The sequence below is a fragment of the Nerophis ophidion genome, linkage group LG08 (genome assembly GCF_033978795.1).
Source record: "Nerophis ophidion isolate RoL-2023_Sa linkage group LG08, RoL_Noph_v1.0, whole genome shotgun sequence".
NCBI lineage: Eukaryota > Metazoa > Chordata > Actinopteri > Syngnathiformes > Syngnathidae > Nerophis > Nerophis ophidion.
The window spans coordinates 41,812,223-41,835,819 of NC_084618.1; the positions used below are offsets into that span (position 1 = coordinate 41,812,223).

A 23,597-nucleotide genomic window follows, 5' to 3' on the forward strand; every position below is an offset into this window, starting at 1 on the left:
AACCCACGCCCTGCAGCGCCTGTAGGTTGTTGTTGTGCAGGGACTTGCTCGCTTAGGTGGGGTTTGGTTTTGTAGTGCCTAGGGGTTGCTTTTGTGTGAAAGCACATCTTCCAGGTGTCAGCTATTGGATAGCAGGGGAGAATATTATCTTCCTGATGCTCGAGGGTTTTACCTGGCATTGTTTTTTTTACTGACATGAAAAGTGCTAGGATTCCCAAAATGTACCTGAACACAGCTACCATGACCTCTTGTTGAAGCAAGAGGAAGCTGCCTCTCACCTTCCTCCTCTGTCACTTCCCTCTATTTGATCCCACCCATCGCTTTCCCAGGTTTCCTTTCCCTCCAAACCGACAGGTTTTGCCACAGTCCGCGTCCACGACCGTGCAGTGACAGGCCACAATGTTGCCAGACCAGTCGGGCCGCAAACAAGCTCTGACAACGCAGTCACAACACAACCACATGCTGCTGCTGCTGCTGCTGCTGCTGCTGCTGCTGCTGCTGCTGCTGCTACCTCTGGTCATGTGACTGGGAGAATATCTCTGGAGCACCTGGTTTAAATGAGTCAGTATGACCACAAAAGCTAACTGCTTAAGTATATTATGCACTGTATTATATTGATGGGTGCTTGCATGAGTTCTTAGTCTATCCGATATGGCCTCATTTTGGTTGTCAAGTGGGGAAAAAAAGCCAAATGTTTGCAATCCACAGCTGGGTCCAATAAAAACTAAGTTCACAAAATGGCACTTTTAACTCAAGAAAGTATACATATTTATGACGGATAGCCACTAAATCTGTGTGTGGATAAACCTTATAATCAACAGAGAGGATACATGTACAAAACCCACAACCTGTGAAGTTGGCACATTGTGCAAAACGTAAATAAAAACAATACAATCATTTTCAAATCCTTTTCAACCTATATTCAATTGAATAGACTGCAAAGACAAGATACTGAACATTCGAACTGGTAACATTTGTTATTTTTTGCAAATATTAGCTCATCTGGAATTTGATGCCTGCAACATGTTTAAAAAAAGCTGTCACAAGTGGCAAAAAAGACTGAGAAAGTTGATGAATGCTCATCAAACACTTATTTGGAACATCCCACAGGTGAACAGGCTAATTGGGAACAGGTGGGTGATATGATGGGGTGTAAAAGCAGCTTCCATGAAATGGTCAGTCATAGTTGAAAATTATATGATAATAAAAGAAGATATAACAACTGGACAGCAATTATCATAAACAGATATTTTTTCGATATTAAAACAAAAAATATATATATTATCAAAAACAATTAATATTTATAGCACGCGCAACATTCCTGAAAATTGGAATAGTTGAGTACAGGTATCGATTCACAGGTACCGGGAATTGACTTGTTACCATATTGGTTCAAATATGAACAGTATCCATCTCTGGATGCCATATTTTTGATAACTTTGTTACACATGATGTCACGTCCAGTTGCAGTTGATGCAGCTCCTCAAACAATCGACTGAGAAAAGCAGCACTCAAGGCAGATTCAGCCGGACTACTTAATGTTGCAATAAAGCTAGAAGCAGATGCTCAAAAGTGCAGTGACCCCTGATTTCCACAGGACGCATCATGGCCGACGGACTCTTTCCGTTTTTATTCAAGTAAATGTGTTCGTTTCCCCGCCATTGACTAATTATACACAGAGCTTCCATTTTTTCCATTCGCAGCAACATGGTGGATCAATTCAGCTAAAATCTGCTTGTGTTGAACAGGAAGTCATGCACAAACACAGAATTAATTATCCAGTTTACTTTCAAAATAAAATAGTCCGTCTTCAAGGGGATTGTATTTTACACGTTGAGACGTCCTTATAGGCAGGGATGGACATGAAAACAAATGGTCGAAGGGTTTTTTGAGACATAATTTCACTTTATTGACACAAATGCGGATTCTGCTTTAGGAATGAAAACAACATTTAAGATGCCCGTTACAATCAAACTGCTAGTGTGGTATAAATACAATACTTACAGTATAAATACTTTTTAGAGCACACCAAAAGACTGGACTGGCACATTCAGGTTCATGGCAAAGATTCCTTCTTGACAAGACAACACAACATAGTATAAACTACTGCCATCGAAAATCTGGGATTTGAAACTGAATGCAAAGTCTACTACATAATACACGCACATGAGACTTAGAAGTGTTAGAAAACAGGATATAACTACTGGACAACTTGTCATAATCAGCTCATTGTTAAATGTTTAATTGAATATACTTTTTATTAAATATTTATTAACATATTAAAACACACACATGTACAGACAATCGATAATGTTGCATACCGGTATCAATTCCCAGGCACAGGGAATTGGCTCTGTATCTTTCAAATGTGAAAAGGAATGATGGCAAAAGATTCAGGATCTAAAGCATACCACCTCACGTTTCTACCATGGTAAAATTTGCAGCAATCTAACATGTTTTTGTAAACATTGAGGCAAATTGATATTAAAAGAACACCATGTGATCCAAAGCATTAAACACATCCCCCGACTTTCAGTGGAACTGGCTAATATCCTTTACATCATAGGTGCACTGGAGATAACTTTCTATGATAGTTGATGTGATATTGTCATGATCTCACATGACAGTTTGAACTTCATTATTAGTTTCCTCAGTTTCTGAATTTATTTCCTCTCAAGCGCTCTTATTTTTGTTTTACAATTCCTGTTTGCCTCTACCACTTCCCTTGTCTGAGCGCTAGCTCTCCCGTACCTGTCCCTGATTGTAAATCACAATGCTTTTCACTCTGGACTGGGCTGGATCATTTACTTTGTTTGGTTCCGTGCTACACTATTTATTTCTGCTAATTAATACATTTTACCTGGACTTTGCTAGTTGTCTTTGCATTCTGGGGTCGAGACTAACAACACCCAATCCAGATCGTGACATATGAAGTGGTGTCCCTTATGTACATAAAGTATATTAGGTTTGGTGAAGACCCTAAACTGACTTTAATGTTGGCAAAAATAAACATGTGAGTTTTCAACCATGTTTGAATCGAAATTTTTGTTTCATCTGACCACAGAACTTTCCTCCAGAAGATCTTATCTTTGTCCATGTGATGTCAGGTGAAACAACAATTGAGCTGTTGGTCACAATACCCAACAGTATGTTTGGAGGAGAAAAGGTGAGGCATTTAATCCCAGAAACACCAGGCCTACCGTCAAGCATTGTGGTGGTAGTATTATGCTCTGTGCCTGTTTTGCTGCTAATGGAACTGGTGCTTCACAGAGAGTAAATGGGATAATGGAAAAGGAGGATTACCTCCAAATTCTTCAGGACAAACTACGAACCCCGTTTCTATATGAGTTGGGAAATTGTGTCAGATGTAAATATAAACAGAATATAATGATTTGAAAATCCTTTTCAACCCATATTTGATTGAATGCACTACAAAGACAACATATTTGATGTTCAAACTCATAAACTTTATTTTTTTTTGCAAATAATAATTAACTTTGAATTTCATGGATGCAACACGTGCCAAAGTAGTTGAAGAAAACAAAACCTATACATTGTTCAGTATCACAAAACTCTGTCCTTTTGAAGGACAAGTCGACCCATCCTACCATGTCTGCACTCGTCTGGAGTTCCTGGAGGTTCCAAACAGGCTGAGTCCAAAACCGAGGCCAAGTCTCAACAAGCGGTTTCTCTCCTCCTGGGAAAAAAAATAACAAAAAAAACGTCTGGTATGTAGGTTTTTTCCCCTCCCTAACACAGCCACATGGGAATTCTGCATCTCTTGGCAGCTGACGTCTCGTCGTGCCCATGCCTGCTTCCCGTACGGTAAGCAGCCTTTGCAACATTTCAACCGTCACACAACGCGCATACCTGCTGGGAATCGCTCAAAAGCAGTCAACACACAAAACTTGGAATCTGTTCATTGATTTACCTTTCTATAATATTAACAATTTCATGCCTTCCTCCCTGTGTGAGGGAAAATGACTCTACCTGTATTTATCTAGCACACACACACACCTACACACAAACACAACACAACACAGCAAAAACACACACACCTACACACAAACACAACACAACACAGCAAAAAGGCCCAGGTGCTGTGGAAACCAAATGAGGCAAAGCAGGATAGTAGGAACACACACACACGCACACGCACACACGCACGCACACACACACTGATGATGACATCGGTGACGGTTAAACTGAAGCGACTTAAAAAGATTTCCATAAACGATCACCCAGAGGCTTTCAAATGCAAATTTTTTGGCAAATAAACTTTGTCGTTGCAAACATTGTACTATCCAGAGAGTTTTTGTTGTATTTTTTGCAAAAATCAGCAGCTCTGTGACATATGAAATTTTAAGTATAAAGATAGCAGTCAGTGGTCAATTTATTCTTTTGGCTACCTGTCCTCACAAGCTCTATTGATTTTGAAAGGCCATTAAACACAAAGCAATATCTGCAACAATAATAATAGTCGTAAATCAATATCCTTTTATATTTTCAACAAAAATAACAAACATGAATAAATACATATATTTATACATAAATAATATCCATCCATCCATCTTCTTCCGCTTATCCGAGGTCGGGTCGCGGGGGCAGCAGCCTAAGCAGGGAAGCCCAGACTTCCCTTTCTTAAATAATATAAATAATAACATAAAAACATAACATAAATAATAAAAAATAAAAAAAATGTTGTGTACAAAAAGTTAATTCCAAATAATATTATTTAATGAAATGTCACATTTAAAAGTTTTTACATATTTTTTAACATAATGTGTATAATTTAACTCTCAACAACAATACTAAATTTGGCAAATAAACCTATGCAAGCTACCTATTAGCTACTCATTTTGTGACATCACTTTGAATAAAGAATGCTTGCACTCATATAATGAAATTTTGATTCAAATAGTAGTTTTTACAGCTTATCCAACATAATTTATAACTTCACTGTTAATAATAATACTAAATTGTGCAAATAAAACTAGCTACCTATTATCTACTAACTATTTGACATCATTTTAATAAGAAATGTTTTTACTTCTATAATAAACTTTCAATTAAAATACCGTATATCACCAAATAGTAGCCCGGGCATTTATTTCACAAAATCATTTTTGGAGACAGGCGTTTAAAAGAAGCATGCGGTTATTTGCCCAAGGCTTTTTTAAAATTTTGCACCAGCCTGCACCAGGCCATTATTTGTTTACAATGGTTACTGTCCAGTATTTTTTTTCCGTATAAGAAAACTTTAAATGTAAAAGCTATTGTAAACATACACACAAAAAAAACAAGACTATCAAAAGACAAGAGATCAACAGGGCCTCAACATGGCAGTAGTTCAACAATTGTCAAATAGAATACCAATACTAAAAATAAATAACCTTTTTCAATAAAGCAGCCTACCGGGAAGAATAAAATTATGGTACGAAGTACTCAAGTATAAAACCCACCATCAAAACAGAACAATAATAGTGTCCCTTAAATAATATAAAGGCTACAGTATTCCAAGTTTTAAATAAAGCAGCATACAGGAAAAATTAAATTATGGTACCAAGTACTCTATAAAACTATCAAAACAATAATACTGCAGCAAACGCAACCCTAAATGCAACTCAAACCCACTCCTCCTCCTCCTACTCCTCCTCCTACTCCTCCCCTTCTTCCTCCTTCTCTTCCTCCCCCTCCTCTCCCTCACCCCCCTCATCATCATCCTCCTCTTCAATCACAAATTCATTGAGGAACTGCTGTTCCTCATCCCTCTCTTCCTCTTCCTGAACCACAGCAGCACCCTGCTGTCTAGCCCTCAACAGCATCTCTCTGCCTGCCTGACATGGCTGTCCCTCCTTGAGACAGTAAATGAGCTGGTCCTCACTCCCATCAGCTGCCACCGTCAGCCCACACACATTGTAGGATACCTGAAAGAAACAATCAGCTATGGCTACTGTTTGCAACACACGCACACACACACACACACACACACACACACACACACACACACACACACACACACACACACACACACACACACACACATACACAGAGCCAGCCAGCCTACCTTGAATGAGTTGATCAGAGTGTCCTGATCCAGAGCATCCCAGGCTCACAGGACCCAGTCGACCAGGAGGCGGCGGGAAGGGACTCTCAGGTTCCCTGACTTGGTGTAGGTCTTGTCTTTATCACCAGCCATCCAGTTATCATAGTAGTCAGGGAGCTGCGCTTTGAAAGGGCCATTCCACACAACATCGGGGGCCTGCAGGTACTTTGTGCAACCTCCAGATATAACAGCCATTGTAAGGTTGTAGCCTCTTTTGAGCTCTGCCTTCGTGGCCTCGCTGATATGGCATCGGTACAAGTCCCATGCAAGTAGCCTCGGTCCAAAGTGAAATTTCCCCACTGCCCTTTGGAGCCAATTCTTTGTCAAGTCATCATTAAACCAGCCATTCTTGGAGGAAGCTGTGATCACCCCGGGGAGGCTCTGCATAGCCTTTACATCACGGACAGCACCTTTAAACACAATGTAAGGCTTCAGCTTTGTCCCATCTGATTTGGCTGCAAGAGCCACCGTGACGCGTGCCTTCTCGTGGCCGGTGGTTTTGAGGCCGATGGAACAGGTGCCCCTCTCATTGACCGTACTAAAACCAACCATGTCAAACCAGACGGCTGTTTCATCCATGGCGATGATACTCTTGGGCTGGATTTTCTTGGCCTCTATCTGTTTCGTATAGAAAATTAGTAAGTTGACAATCTTCTCGACGGGAGCGTCCTTCTGTGCAACAGTTGTTCTCCTCCTGAGGGTAAAGTTGTTCCGACAAAGGAATCGATTAAGCCAGCCACTCGTTGCACCAAACACCACCCCCGGTGTCTCTCGTGTCACTCGCGGTGGCATACAACTCCTTGGCCTTAATGCGGATCATTTTGCAGGACACACGGTGATTCAGTCCACAAACGTGATGTATCCACTGACACAAATTAGCATTAAGCTCGTCACTCACTTTCTTTCTACCTCCGCCAGATAAGTGAGCCCGTTTTCCATTGATTGCCGACTGAGATAGGGGTTCTCCCTTTTTTTGTTTCCATTCGCGTACACGTTTTGAGTCAACGTTAAACTGCCTGGGCGCTGCCAAACCAGAATTCTGCTATGCATACTTCACAACCGCTAGCTTGAACTTTAAGTCAAACTTTCTGTTCTTCTTCCCCCTTAAAGTATTCCCGTCCATCAGTTGTGAACGGCTATTTGGACATGGGCTACTATTAGGAAGAGGCGTTTGATTCACAAAATGGGCTCAGACCCCGGGCGGCTTTTAGGACATGGGCGGTTATTTGCCCAAGGGCGTTTATTTGGTAATATACGGTAGTAGGTTTTACAGCCTATTTAACATAATGTATAACTAAACTGTTAATAACAATACTAAATTGTGCAAATAAACCTATATAAACTACCTTCTATCAACTAATTATCTGACATATTTTTAATAACAAATGTTTGAACTTTTAACAATAAACTTTCAATTAAAAATAGTTATGTTAAAGCTTATTTGACATAATGCAATAACAATAATAAATTGTACAAATAAACCTACAGTATATAAGCTACCTATACCTGCTAACAGGCTGACCTAATTTTAATGTAACACGTTTGCACTTGTATAATAAACTTTCAATTAAAAATAGTAGTTTTACAGCTTATTTAAGATAATGTAATAATAATAGTAATTTGTACAAATAAACCTACACTATATAAGCTACCTATTATTTATTAAATATATCTGACATGACAGATTTTTTATAACAAATGTTTGCACTTGTATAATAAACTCTCAATTAAAAAAAAATCTACAGCTTTTTTAACATATTGTATAACTTTTTACTGTTAATAACATTACCAACAGGCGACACAGAGGTAAAAAACAAATTTTTTTTAGCACAGCACAAAAAAAAAACTAGTGCAAGTAGGGAGTGCACAGAAAGTAAACACCTCAGAAGCATAGCAGCTTAACAATTAAAGTTCAAAAGAACAGGGCTGGTGTAAAGCATCCTGATTGGCAACCACGGACAGGTGTGTCCCGATTGCAAATCAGACACACAGGCAAGAGGAATGGCAGGAAATGGAAACACACAGGATAAAATAACATCAAGCAGAGGAAAATAAAGAACACAAGTCCAAAATTGTCATACGGATCAAATTAAATGTTAATAACAATAATAATACAACATTTTGACAATAATCATATGTAAAATACATATTATTTAAAAACTGTCTGGCACTAAAGCAATTAAATAATTTGCAAAAATTTAATATAAATAAAATACAAAAAATATATACTTTTGTGTATTTGATTATTATAAAAATTACATTATTGTATAAGGTGATGTAATTCAAATTGGTTGATATTATTGAGCAATTAAAGTTATCTAAACATTATATTTGCATTAAATCTAACCGGTACAGGCAATTTAAAATTGTGTATGTTCAGTGTTGTCCATAATAGTCATTATTTACGTGTAGATTTATATTTATATTAGCGCTGTCAAAAGTAATGTAATTCATGTGATTAGTAGCAAAAAATTATTATATTAATCATGTACAAACGCAGATTTATTTTGACTGTACGTGTTCCTAAATCTTATGGTTACCTGGAAGGTGTGTGTTATACTGTCAGTGATCAGATCAATTCATACGTCAGTGCAAAAAATGAGTGAGGAGACTCCGACTGATGTCCCATCCATCTCTATTCATCCATTTTCTTCCGCTTATCCGAGGTCGGGTCGCAGGGCATCAGCCTAAGAAGGAAAGCCCAGACTTCCCTCTCCCCAGCCACTTCATCCAGTTCTTCCCGGGGGATCACGAGGAGTTCCCAGGCCAGCCGGGAGACATAGTCTTCCCAATGTGTCCTGGGTCTTTCCCGTGGCCTCCTACCGGTCGGACGTGCCCTAAACACCTCCCTAGGGAAGCATTCGGGTGGCATCCTGACCAGATGCCCGAACCATCTCATCTGGCTCCTCTCAATGTGGAGGAGCAGCAGCTTTTCTTTGAGCTGATGGCAGGGCTTCTCACCCTGTCTCTAAGGGAGAGCCCTGCCACTTGACGGAGGAAATTCATTTTGGTCGCCTGTACCCGTCATCTTGTCCTTTTGGTCATAACCCAAAGTTCATGACCATGGGTGAGAATGGGAATGTACATCGACCGGTAAATTGAGAGCTTTGCCTTCCGGCTCAGCTTTTTCTTCACCACAACGGATCGATACAGCGTCCGCATTACTGAAGATGCCGCACCGATCCGCCTGTCGATCTCACGTTCCACTCTTCCCTCACTTGTGAACAAAACTCCAAGGTACTGTACTTGAACTCCTCCACTTTGGGCAGGGTCTTCACCCCAACCCGGAGATGGCACTCTACCCAATTCCGGGCAAGAACCATGGACTCGGACTTCAAGGTGCTGATTTTCATCCCAGTCTTCTCACTCGGCTGCAAACCGATCCAGTGAGAGCTGAAGATCCTGACCAGATGAAGTTATCAGGGCTACATCATCTGCAAAAAGCAGAGACTTAATCCTGCAGCCACCAAACCATATCTCCTCAACGCCCTGACTGCACCTAGAAATTCTGTCCATAAAAGTTATGAACAGAATTGGTGACAAAGGGCAGCCCTGGCAGAGTCCAACCCTCACTGGAAAGAAACTTGTCCGACTTACTGCCAGCAATGCGGACCAAAATCTGACACTGACTGTACAGGGAGCGGACTGCCACAATCAGACAGTCCGATACCCCATACTCTCTGAGCACTCCCCACAGGACTTCCCGAGGGATACGGTCAAATGCCTTCTCCATGTCCACAAAGCACATGTAGACTGGTTGGGCAAACTCCCATACACACTCAAGGACCCTGCCGAGAGTATAGAGCTGGTCCACAGTTCCACAACCAGGACGAAAACCGCACTGTTCCTCCGGAATCCGAGGTTTGACTATCTGGCACTGCTACTCTCCAGTACACCTGAACAGACCTTTACGGGGAGGCTGAAGAGTGTGATCCCATTATAGTTGGAACACACCCTCCGGTTCCCCTTCTTAAAGAGAGCAACCACCACCCCGGTCTCCCAATCCAGAGGACCGCCCCAGATGTCCACTTGATGTTGCAGAGTCTTGTCAACCCAGACAGCCCCGCAGGATCCAGAGCCTTAAGGAATCCACCCCCGGGGCCTTGCCACCGAGGAGCTTTTTAACTACCTCAGCAACTTCAGCCCCAGAAATAGGAGAGCCCACCACAGATTCCCCAGGAACCGGTGCCTCATTGGAAGACATGTTGGTGCGATTAAGGAGATCTTCGAAGTATTCCCTCCACCGATCCACAACATCCACAGTCGAGCTCAGCAGAACACCATCCTTACCATACACAATGTTGACAGTGCACTGCTTCCCCTTCCTGAGGCGGTGGATGGTGGTCCAGAATCGCTTTGAAGCCGTCCGGAAGTCGTTTTTCATGGCTTTCACAAACTCCTCCCTGTCCCTGTCTGTCTTTGCCTCCACGACCGCTGAAGCTGCACATCGCTTGGCCTGTCGGTATCTGTCCGTTGCCTCCAGAGTCCTATGAACCAAAAGAACTCGACAGGACTCTTTTTTTCAGCTTGACGACATCCCTCACTGCTACCAGCAGGTTCTAGGATTACCGCCACGATAGGCTCCAACTACCTTGCGGCCACAGCTCCAATCAGACGCCTCGACAATAGAGGTTCGGAACATGGTCCACTCGGACTCAATGTCCAGCACCTCCCTTGTGACATGTTCAAAGTTCTTCCGGAGGTGAGAATAGAAACTCTCTCTGACAGGAGATTCTGCTAGACGTTCCCAGTACACCCTTACAATGCGTTTGGGCCTGCCAGGTCTGTCCGGCATCCTCCCCCACCATCGCAGCCAACTCACCACCAGGTGGTGATCGGTAAAAAGCTCCGCCCCTCTCTTCACCCGATGACACAACTACAAAGTCAATTATGGAACTGCGGACAAAGGTGTCCTGGTGCCAAGTGCACATTTGGACACGCTTATGTTTGAACATGGTGTTTGTTATGGACAATCTGTGAAGAGGACATAGATTTCAATCGAAAAACACCACTCGGGTTCAGATCCGGGCGGCCATTCCTCCCAATCACGCCTCTCCAGGTTTCACTGTCATTGCCAACATGAGCGTTGAAGTCCCCCAGTAGGACAAAGGCGGAGGGAAGTTACCCTATTGTCCACTGGGTTGAACAGCAATGTGCAGGCTTTGACGCGGGGAGCATCAAGTATTGCTACCCCAGCGCGTCACCTCTCACTGCATGCAACGCCAGTGTGGAAGAGAGTACAGCTCCTCTCGAGAGAACTGGTTCCAGAGCCCTTGCTGTGCGTCAAAGTGAGTCCGACTATATCCAGCCGGAACTTCTCCACCTCGCGCACTAGCTCAGGCTCCTTCCCCCCCAGGGAGGTGAAATTCTACGTCCCAAGAGCTAGCTTATATAGCCGAGGATCGGACCGCCTAGTGCCCTGTCTGTGGCTTCCGCCCAGCTCGCATTGCACCCGACCTCTATGGCCCCTCCCATTAGTTTTGAGACCATTGGAGGGGGGACCCACGTTACCTCTTCGGGCTGTGCCCGGCCGGGCCCCATGGGGACAAGCCCTGCCACCAGGCACTCGCCATCGTGCCCCAACTCCGGGCGAGGGAAAACTGGGTCTCGGTTGTTGTATTTCCATATAGGTCTTCGAGCTGCTTTGTCTGATCCCTCACCTAGGACCTGTATTTCTTGGTAGATCCTACCAGGGGGCACAGAATCCCCCAGACAACATAGCTCCTAGGAACATTGGGACACGCAATCTCCTTTACCACGATAAGGTGGCAGCTCAGAGAGGAGCCAACCGACTGGTGTGCTCGCTGGCAAATTTCACTCAAAAAATAAATCCTGATGGGACTTTAGATAAAACTGTTACCAAGTTTTGAGAAAATCTATAATTCCGTCAATCAATCACCATTTTTTTTAACAAGAACACCACTGGCTAGTTTATGTTACCATGGTTTACCGTAGCACATTTGTTCGACGATTGTCTATATTTTTCACAATTAAAAAGTGTATGCAAGAAAAAGCAGAGAACAGACAGCAGATCAACTGCTGTAAAAGGGGGGTCTATTTAAAGCTGGGGTCTAAGACATGCAGCCCGCGAGATGTGATTTTGCGGGCCCCACCTTAATATGAAAGTTTAATTTTAGTGCGGCCCGCAAGTTTTATATGAATGGCGCTTGACAGCGTTGTGTTATTTGGGTCCAAAATGGCTCTTTCAATGTTCTAGGTTGCCTACCCCTGCATTAGTGGAAAAGCGGCAAATGAGTGAAAGCGACAGAGACTTTGCCATGGAGACGAGGGTTTTCTTACGTTCCCTGGCTGCAGTCACACCGTGACACCTGTCCGTCAGTAATAACAGTCTACGATAACCTGGACCAATTCAAACGGATATTTGTTTTTTATTGTTTAATTTGCATTGCCTCAAACGATGAACACTACTTATACTTCTAGATGATGCCGGTTAGCACTCTGAGAGCCGTCCCTTTTTTGCGCTCGCTATACCAGTACTTTCCCGGCTATTATCCGGCAACCTCTATGTTGCTTGTAGGGAGGAAAAGCGGAACGACACACATTACGGAAATAAAAATGTTCTCCCTTCGTCGGCTAAATTCAAATATATTCCATAACCCCAAACATGCCTTTTTCAAAGCCGGCAGTGAAGAGAAACGTAAGTGATGTGCAAAGACAATTCCAGGAAAAGTGGGAGATGCAATATTTCTTTGTTGAGCACAGGGCCACCCCGACGTGTCTTGTTTGCACAGATAAAGTTGCGGTGCACAAGGGATACAATTGGAAATATCATTATACAACTAGACATGCTGAGGAGTACGCAACATTTTTTCTAAGAAATCTTTTCTTGCTGCCCAGCCTCACCCAGATTCTGCATCCAGTGGCCTCCAGGTAAATTGAGTTTGAGACCCCTGATTTAAAGGCTAGAGTATACATACGAGTTTTAAGATGGGACTTAAAGGCTTCTATCGGTAGCATCACTGTTACCGGGAGGGCATTCCAGAGTACTGGAGCCCGAATAGAAAATGCTCTATAGCCCGCAGACTTTTTTGGGCTCTAGGAATCACTAATAAGCCGGAGTTCATTGAACACAGATTTCTTGCCGGGACATATGGTAAAACACAATCAGCAAGAAAGGATGGAGCTAAACTGTGTTGTATTCTATACGTAAGTAGTAAAAACCTGGGGATAGGTTGATAGGCAACACTAAATTGGCCCTAGTGTGTGAATGTGAGTTTGAATGTTGTCTGTGTATCTGTGTTGGCCCTGCGATGAGATGGTGACTTGTCCAGGGTGTATACCGCCTTCCGCCCAATTATAGCTGAGATAGGCACAAGCGCCCCCTCCTTCCCCAAAGGAAATAAGCAGTCGAAAATGGATGGATGGATAGTAAAACCTTAAAGTCTCATCTTAAGTGCACAGGATGCCAGTGCAGGTGAGCCAGTATAGGTACAGTATGTATATAGATGTACAGTATAGGCGTAAAATGATCAAACTTTTTTGTTCTTGTCAAAAGTCTAGCAGCCGCATTTTGTACAAACTGTAGCCTTTTAATGCTAGCCGCAGGGAGGCCCTAAAATAATATGTTACAGTAATCGAGACGAGATGTAACGAATGCATGAATAATGATCCCAGCGTCGCTGGTGGACAAAATGGAACAAATTCTAGCGATATTACGTAAATGAAAGAAGGCCTTTTTAGTAACACTCTTAATGTGTGACTCAAACGAGAGAGTTGGGTCAACGATAATACCCAGATTCTTTACCGAGTCGCTTTGAGTAATTTTTGGTAAAACAAAACATTGAAAAAAAAAATCCTTGACGATATTCTGACAATGAATTGCTTCTGTGTCCAAATATAGCCAAATAGAAGTGAGTAATAATCTGTGATTAATCCAAATTCAAAAGTGTGATGTCTCTGAAGATCAAAAAATAATAATTTGACAGCACTAATCTATATACATTTGTACAAAAATGGCTAGAATATTCCAATTGTTTTGCAACAGTTTTTGATCCACCTTCACTATTATTGTTACTTTATTTTTTATCAGGTGATAAAATCCAAATATACCGTATTTCCTTGAATTGCAGCAGGGCATTTAGTATGCGCCTGCTTTGAATTACTGCCAGGTCAAACTCGCTTCGCAAAATAATTAGCGCATGCTTACTATTACCGCCTGGTCAAACCCGAACGTCACGAGTGACACTTCCCCTGTCACCATTTTCAAAATGGAGGAGGCTGATTTCAATACCAGTAATTTGTAATCGCATAAAGGGAAGAAGATTAAGAGCCATTCAGTAGGATTTAAGGTCCAAGCTTACATCACACTCAAGTTTTTACTGCATGCCTTTGGTAAGTGCCGGCGTGAGAAGAGGTTTTAAAATAATTAGCGCATGCTTACCTTTACCGCATGCCTTTGGTAAGCGCAGGAGTGAGAAGAGGTTTTAAATTAATTAGCGCCCCGGCGGCAATTCAGGGAAATATGGTAGTCCATTTTGTGTGCAAAATTAGCAGAATGTGGCATGTATTCATTTTTTTCATATGGTTCTTATTTTTGTGAAAAATGTCAGATTACTTGATGGATGTGCAATTTTTGGAACAAAAATGTGCATCTTTAGCACCATTTACAGGTACTAATGCATTGCTGCAACAGACCAGGGTCACATTGGCATCAACATGAGAAGACAACACGATGCGAGCTGGGATTGTATAGGAAGCAAACATGCACTTTATTTGCAGATGGAGGTAGATCCCAAACATTGGGATCACTGCACACAATGGCTTCATTAAGGGGACAAAGCTATTGTGTCAACTAATGACAGGCCTCCTCCCTGCCTTTGGTCTGATAACACACACTCATATACACACAAGGAACAGTTTAAAGAGGGGCGGGGTTATTAACTACCTTGCCTGGGCCACCAGCCAATCAGGAGGCAGGTGTGCGCAGTGGCGAGCCAATCAGCGGTGACCTCACCTTCTGTGAAAGAATGTTTCCAATCCAAGCCTTTAACGCCAAATACAAACATCACATTGCGTATTAATCATCTTTGAGTGATTGAAAAAGGGCATGCCATCGGAGTGATAGGACGGGAGTAAAAAAAAAACAAAAAACACCCACACACAAACGCGGCCTTTACCTGCGGAGTTGGCGCGGAAAAGAGGAGAGGGAGGGGGCAGGACAGGAGGGGGGTTGCGACAACAAAAAAAAGTCGATTTACCTGTACACCAACTTCTGGCAACTCGCTCCCTCTTATCACCTGCTCCGACTTGAAAGTCCAGTTCCACCAGGCAGAAGCGTAGAGGAGGCGAAATATGTCACAGGAGGCAGACAAGTAAGTGATCGCGCCCGCGGAGACGATCTTTGACATATGGACCGTATGGGGATCGACTTTTCTGGCTTTTTGGATTGATTTGCCGGGGAGGCGAAAAAATGTGGAAAAGTCAGGTTGCATTTAAGGAAGGGAGTTGCTTATTATTGCGATTGCATCCCTTCGTGGGTCACGCGTGATGCAGGGACACGAACGAGGGGAGGGCAATTCGCCATTTTTCAGGAAAAAGGAAATACCTTCACGAATGCATGGCGTGGATCTATTTTGCATTGGCACTCCATATGTACCTACTCTAAAAGTGCTGGGGACTATACCAAATAGCAAACGAGGGGCGGTTAAAAGTTATTTTTGTGGAATGTGTGAGCAAATAAATGTGCTTTACTGTAATTATTTGGCTATAGAATACATGTTTTGACAACATGGGAATTGATGTTGCACGCAGACGTCATCCTGCAACAGGTGCCTCGCACTGGGGATAGCGAATGCCCGTCTGCTCATTCCATCAGCTTGTGTGGAGGGTCAAATGGTTCCCATGGTTACCAAGATAAGGTCTCAGGAAGAGATGTGTGCATGGAGACACAAAGTCTAAGTTAAAACGCAGGATGTGTCAACAGTGTCATCGCTTATTGAAACGTGCAACACTTGCAGTGTGAATGGTTCTGCTTTAAAGCGCCATTCCGGTAACGGCAGGCGCACAAAAGGCCCCGGGGCGGGCTATGGTGTTATCCAAAGGCGTACTTCTAACCCAGTAATCTTATATCGCTGGATGTGTGGCATGGTTGACACGTCCCCATCCTCATTGGCCACGCTCGGAGACTATGTTGTGACAACAACGGGTGTTTAACTGCTCTGTGATCTGCGCCAACACAACGTATACACTAAAGAGGGAGGGGCCGACCCACATGTTTACACACATGTACACAAACACACTTACACTATCTCACTAAAGTGAGTACAGCCCTCATAGATTTGCAGCCCTGCTAAAGTACGGCAATACAAGGGAGTAGCAAGGTAAATGCGTCTGGCCTACAGTTAGGCACGGTGATGAAAGCGTGCTCGAGTGCTGCTGGCACCAGATGAGCTGCGGTTCTTTGAGGCATAACATGAATTCCAGCATGCTACGTTCTTATACCTACTATCGCTATCGTGGTACTCAGTGGGCTAAATCTGGGGCCCTCAGTACTTTTATTTCTGTACAAGCTGTACACTGACTACTCTCAAGGATGTCTAGTTTATTTCCCATTGGTGGGTTGCAAACCAGGTTGTAGGTGGTGGGCAAAAGTCCCAAAAGTACGTAATAATTTTGGGCTCCTACCGAAATAAGGCAGGCAGCGATACGCACTTAATGGAAATGCCCCCTCCGTTACTTGACACACGCCTCGAAGCCTCGGCACATTTGGTCCCATCACTACTTGGAACAGCAGGGCAAAGCGGCATTTTTTTTTTTACCTCAAATTCTTTATGTACTAACGCGTTTCCTTTATTTATCACGAGGCTCGAGCTTGTTTTGCCCTCCATTTGCATTACACCGCAACGAATGAAATCTAATCAAGTCAGGGAAATTACAAAAGCACGTCGAGGGAAATGGCTCTCAAACATGCCGCTTTCATTTGGCGCAGTACAGTCGGACAGTGCTCGTGTTTGCAGCAATCACTTTGTAAAAGGTTGGTTCCAACATTTGGTTAGTTTGAGAAACTTTCCGTGATGTAATTCAATTAATTCTTTACTACATAGCTAGGGTTTGAGAAAATAATTAAGTATAAACTAGGACAAGACCTCACTATTTTGTGTTTGTGGTCCAATATACCTTATTTCCGTTGTCGATTTTCAAAGCAAAAACTAAAAGCTTCGTTGTGGCAGCAAAGCCAAGTGCTTTATTCTAAGTGGATCATCTTTGGTGCTATTTGTTAGCATCCTTAACAGTATTAAAGAACTTGATTAAAACATTTCTTCAAGGCCCAACAGCATACTGAATCTTGATATGGCTAAATATTGTTGAAAACCTAACATTGCAAAAGGGGCATCAAAAGACAAACTATGAAATTCACACCATTAAAACAACTGCAGGCATGAATTGTAAATGACAGCAAAATGGTTGTATCAGCTGAAAATCAACTGCAAAAACTGTCAATTTTTCTTATTAGCATCACAAGCACAGCATTAATACAACTCGTTATTGTCAATCAAGTACTTTACTTACCAATATTGACTTTCATGGATTGATGCTTAATTTGTGGACGCCTCAAGGTGTAAAGCTAAAGTTAAAAGTACCAATGATTGTCACACACACACTAGGTGTGGTGAAATTTGTCCTCTGCATTTTGACCCATTCACCCAGTGGGAGGTGAGGGGAGTAGTGGGCAGCAGCGGTGGCCATGCCCGGGAATCAATCACAAATTTTAGCGATAACAAGGCGATGAAAGAAGGCAGTTTTAGTAACACTCTTAATGTGTGACTCAAACGAGAGAGTTGGGTCGTAGATAATACCCAGATTCTTTACCAAATTGCCTCGTGTAATTGTTTGGTTGTCAAATGTTAAGGTGGTATTATTAAATAGGTGTTGGTGTCTAGCAGGACCGATAATCAGCATTTCCGTTTTCTTAGCGTTGAGTTTCAGAAAGTTAGCGGACATCCATTGTTTAATTTCATTAAGACACGCCTCCAGCTGACTATAATCCGGCGTGTTGGTCAGCTTTAGGGGCATGTAGAGTTGGGTGTCATCAGCATAACAGTGAAAGCTAACACCGTATTTGCGTATGATGTTGCCCAGCGGCAGCATGTAGAAGCTGAAGAGTGCAGGGCCAAGAACCGAACCCTGGGGAACTCCACACGTTACCTTAACATACTCCAAGGTCACATTGTTATGGGAGACGCACTGCATCCTGTCAGTAAGATAAGAGTTAAACCAAGACAGGGCTAAGTCTGACATACCAATACGTGTTTTAATACGCTCTATTAAAATATTATGATCGACGATATCGAAAGCAGCACTAAGATCAAGAAGCAGCAACATGCATGATGCATTAGCATCCGTAGTTAGCAATAGATCATTGGTACTTTTTGCGAGGGCTGTCTCTGTTGAGTGATTTGCCATGAAAGTGGATTGAAAGGCTTCACAGAGATTGTTAGACACTAAGTGTTCATTTAGCTGCTGTGCAACAATTTTTTTCGAGGATTTTCGAAATAAACGGAAGGTGGGACAGGGTAGTTTGCTATGGGGTCAGGTCTTTTGAGCAAAGGATGAATAACTGCTTTTTTGAATGCTAGGGGAACAGTGCCAGATACATTTCTTTAGTTGTACTACTGGTGTTCCTCAAGGTTCTATTTTAGGTCCTCTCTTTTAGATCATTTTGTGCAGTTGAAAAAACTTGTGTTTTACAGCATATTCCTAAAAATACCAGAATGCTGTCATACAGATGATTTTTGAGAATTTTTCTGTCTCCTCCTTAAAAAATAGTGTTTCTGTAACTCCGATAAAACAAATAGACCAAAATCAAATGTCTACTGTAGAAGATTAATAAACAAAATAAGAGTAATAGCAAGGGTAGGAGTTCGGCCCCAAAACCAGTTTAGTAGTATGTCCCTGTCCTACAGCATTGTTGTTTTGTGGGGATATATTAAAAGTGCCTGCTGAAATGTGTGTAGGGTACTAACTTTTGTCCGATACTGGACAGCTTTAAAGTTTTGGTTATGCGTCTCAACAGCAAGCGTCTGGTGGTGGTGGTCCCCAACGAGAACTCCTACACGACGGTGCGACGGGCCTACACTAGCGAGGATGAGGCGTGGCGGACGTACCTGGAAAACCCGCTGACGGCCGCCACCAAGGCTATGATGAGCATCAACGGCGATGAGGACAGCGCCAACGCCTTGGGCCTTCTCTACGACTACTACAAGGTAACTTCCTGCTGCTGTAGAACTTCACCCCAACCACAGGTTTTAGGTTCTATAACGGTAGGTAAAATACCCAAATAATTACAAATGTGGTGTATATCCACTATTTCTGACTGTTTGTCTTCAGAACAATGATAATATACATTCACTAATGTCCCCCTTGTTTCCTTCCAGGTCCCCAAAGAAAAGAGAGTGCTATCTGCTCCCAAAGTTGGAGAAATAACAGACGAACAGGAAAAAAGGTCAGCAAATAAAGACACAAAGCAATGCTAGTGTTTTGGTGTTAACGCAATGTGTTTATCCAGGACTATTTTGCCTAGCGGTGGTGATGTGGAGACCTTGGACAACCGCGTCCAGGTCCTCAAGACCGTCCCCGTCAACTTGTCGCTCAACACGGAGCAACCCGACGCCAAACGCGAGCAGTTTGCCGGAGAAGGAGGCGCGGCCCCTGTGGCCCTGGTGAAGGCCGAGGCGTACGCCCCGGTCTACGTGGCCGGTGCTGGGCTGCACTACCGCACAGACGGGGAGGAGCCGGCGAGGGTGGTCTACGAGCAGAGCCCTTACGAGGTGACCACCGTCAGTCACAGCGCCTACGCGAAGGAGGACAAGCAGAGTCCGCCGGACAGCCCCTTTGACGAGGACAGGGACGTGGTGGGAAAGACTGATGATTGTTTTTAAATGACTACAGAATTTTGAATACTTCAGATGTAATGTTTATTTCTTTAATTGTGCAGAAACTGCTGTTAAAATCTTTAAATATATAACATTTTGTATCAAAACAAAGTACATACTGATACTACTGTAACTACTTACTAGTGCTGTCAAATTATTAATTTTTCAATATCAAATTAATCACCCTTAAGCATTTGGAATAATCATGTTTGGTTGATTGGCAACACTAAATTTGCCCTAGTGTGTGAATTTGAGTGTGAATGTTGTCTATTTGTGTTGGCCCTGTGATGAGGGGGCAACTTGTCCAGGGTGTATCCCGCCTTCTGCCGAAAGGGACAAGTGGTATAAAATGGATGGATGGATGTAATAGTTAGACATTTCCTAATTGTTATGAACAAACAATTAACAGGAGTTTAAATCAACATTTCTGAGTGCAACATTTCAATAAGATGGAGATCAGATGTAAATGAGTAACGATCTGTAAATCCATCAATGTGCACTGTCCTGATTAATTTTTTCTTTTTTCTTTTTTTTATTAACTGTATTTTTAAGAATATATGTATAACAGATTTTGGGCATTTTATTTTCAAGTGTTTTCTTTTTTACCTAGAATGTCCGCAAAGATGCCTTTGAAAAATATGATGTTAGTAGTAGGGCCGTCAAAAATGATATATGTTACCACATGTGATTAATTACAAACAATTATTTTATTTTTCATGTATATATGCAGATTAATCACACAATTTATTTTGTCTGCACATGCTTCTTTACCTTAACTGTAAATGGTTACCTTCAAGGCGGCGCGGAGTTGCTACACAGCCTGTTATGCTTGCTGGCAAATTTTGGTTCTAAATAAACCGAGACAAGACTTTAAATTAAAGGTTACCAAGTTTTTTGCAAATAAGTGACGTGCATTCAAGTAATGCACATAAAAATGTTCCTGTATGACATTCTGACAATACAATTGAAATTATGTCTACATATTATATTCAAATCGCGCAAGCAAGTTAATCCTATTTAATCATGATTAATCCAAATTCCATCCTGCTGGAGCCTATCTCAGCTGCATTTGGGAGGAAGGCGGAATACACCCTGGACAAGTCGCCACCTCATCGCAGAACAATAACCATACTGTGGGCAGCTTAAAAATGAATGAAATGCAAAAAAAAAGTAATATACATAACACTGCATGTACAAGGTAAAGTCATCTCCCTTTGCTATTATTAATCACAAGTGTGTTTGAACAGAGTCATACAATCAGTTTTAATGTGATAGAAAATGTTTAGCATACATCCATATAAATAAGTAATTATAACAACTGTAAAGTACTGAGAAAGTCTCAAATGTGCTTGAATTTGACCTGAATGTAGAAAAAGCTGTATAACAATGTGTGGACAGTTCCTTTTTTGGGCTAAAAGACCTTCCTCTCCCTGTGTTTTTCCACAGAAGTACCGCACGCCTTCTTCTCTAGCTTCAGACGACTTTTTATTCCAGCAGGAGAGAGTGTAAGTCACCACACAGTATGCAAATATAAAAGAGCGTTTTTGACGGTGGGGTGTGTGTGTGTGTGTGTGTGTGTGTGTGTGTGTGTGTGTGTGTGTGTGTGTGTGTGTGTGTGTGTGTGTGTGTGTGTGTGTGTGTGTGTGTGTGTGTGTGTGTGTGTGTGTGTGTTTACACTCTGTTTGACAATGTATATTTTTTTGTGCATGGAGCAGTGACAGCTTCCAGTACACGCTGGATGCCACGCGCTCGCTGCGCCAGAAGCAGGGCGAGGGCCCCATGACGTACCTGAACAAGGGCCAGTTCTATGCCGTGACGCTCAACGAGCTCAGCGCCAACAACCGCCTGCGTCACCCCATTAGCAAAGTTCGGGTGAGTGCCATTTCTCTTTGAATAAGATTTTCCATAATATAACATGGTCACCTTTAATCTTTTACCTTTGTGTAGTGACATTGCTTGAAATAATTCCAGTTTACAGTACATTTCTCCATTTCCAGCTCAAAACCTGATGCTTGACTTGTCCCACCGCTAGCAATTGCCAAAAACATAAATGCTAACTTCCTTAGTATTGTGCTGTATTCTCATGGTCTGAGTTGCAATAAAGAGGCTAAAATGAAGAAATAGAGCACAGACTTCTGCCAAGGCCAAAAGTAAAAATATATATATTTTGAGACTTTTTGTTTGTTGGACCGTTTGTTTGTTAGCTAGCAGGCTACTTACTGTTATCCATACTTGCCAACCCTCCAGATCTTCCCGGTAGACTCCCGAATTTCTGTGACCCTCCCAAAAATCTCCCGGGGCCACCATTCTCCTGAATTTCTCCCGATCTTCACCCAGACACCAATATTGGGGGCGTGCCTTTAAGGCACTGCCTTTAGCGTCCTCTCTCACCTGAAAAGGAGACTATCATATATGTCTCTGTTATCCATAGGTTTATCTATAACCCATAAAGTAGGCGGGCACTGAGCTATTTCTCAGTGTGTGTTTATTTCAGCCGGCACGTTAATACACAGACACACAACATCCGGATTCCCATCATGCATTGCTTCAAAACTACGGCAAGTAGTAATGTCCAAAAACATAACAGAGACGAAGCAGAAGAACAAAGAAGAGACATGGCCACGACGAGTAAGAAGAAGAAGTACGCTTGCAAGTTCCAAAATGATAGGAATAAATAATTTCAGTTCATCCAGGACAGCTCAAAGGGCAAGGGGTATGCTGCCTGCAAATTTAGTAGATCTGACTTCTCCATTGAACACGGTGGACGAACGGATATACTCATTCATGAACAGATCAGTTATACTTGAAAATATGTACACCCCCCGCTAAACAACACCCCAACCCCAACCCCACCATCCCACCACCCGAATTCGGAGGTCTCAAAGTTGGCAAGTATGCTGTTGTCTGCAGTATACTCACATCTACAACATCTTCAACTGGCGGCCTGGGCGCCGATGAATGACATCATGCAGGTCCTCGAGTTAAGTTAAAAACTTGGGAGACTAACATTTAGGCAGCAAATTCCTATAAACATTAGAGTGCTTGTGTTGTAGAGTTAAAAAGTTAAAGTACCACTGATAGACACACACCCACTAGGTGTGGTGAAATTAACCTCTGTATTTGACACATCCCCTTGTTCCGCCCCCCTGAGAGGTGAGGGGAGCAGTGAGCAGCAGCGGTGGCCGTGCTCGGGAATCATCTTGGTGATTTAACCCCCAATTCCAACCCTTGATGCTGAGTGCCAATCAGGGAGGTAACGGGTCCCATTTTTATAGTCTTTGGTATGACTCGGCTGGGATTTGAACTCATGACCTACTGATCTCGGGGCAGACGTTCTAACCACAAGGCCACTGAGTAGGTCGAGAGGAACCTGGACCACTGTTAACACATTTGCATTTACATATTAACCTTGCTAGAAAACAGTGGTCTGAATTTTGGATTTACATAGCTGAGGTGCTTCTCAAGGAACCCCTTCAAGTCCTCTCCTTGTTGGCTTTTACGCATCTTTTTCGTAATGTGATTTATGCAACCAAGGTGTTACAGTAGCTTGTTTACTTAAGTTGCAGTAATCTGTTCAACTTATTGTCATGATCCGTGGC

At 42.6% G+C, this 23,597-nt stretch overlaps 1 protein-coding gene and 1 long non-coding RNA gene across 5 annotated transcripts in view; one reads left to right on the forward strand and one right to left on the reverse strand.

The window, feature by feature from the left end:
• Positions 1-1,881: 1,881 nt before the first annotated feature.
• LOC133557795 (uncharacterized) lies at positions 1,882-15,843 on the reverse strand. The gene is made up of 3 exons (XR_009807848.1): positions 15,325-15,843; positions 15,012-15,110; positions 1,882-3,697 (listed from the first exon to the last, which is right to left on the reverse strand). It is a non-coding gene; the product is annotated as an uncharacterized LOC133557795 (long non-coding RNA).
• grhl2b (grainyhead-like transcription factor 2b) overlaps positions 3,691-23,597 on the forward strand; it is a 47,245-nt gene continuing 27,338 nt past the window's right edge. Inside the window, exons 1-6 of one of the 4 annotated variants that reach the window (XM_061908595.1) lie at positions 3,691-3,825; positions 19,140-19,329; positions 19,501-19,568; positions 19,632-19,977; positions 21,445-21,503; positions 21,714-21,870. In XM_061908595.1, the coding sequence (XP_061764579.1) occupies positions 3,764-3,825; positions 19,140-19,329; positions 19,501-19,568; positions 19,632-19,977; positions 21,445-21,503; positions 21,714-21,870 (882 nt within the window). In that variant the 5' untranslated portion in view covers positions 3,691-3,763. The other 3 variants (XM_061908596.1, XM_061908594.1, XM_061908597.1) reach the window with 3 other exon arrangements.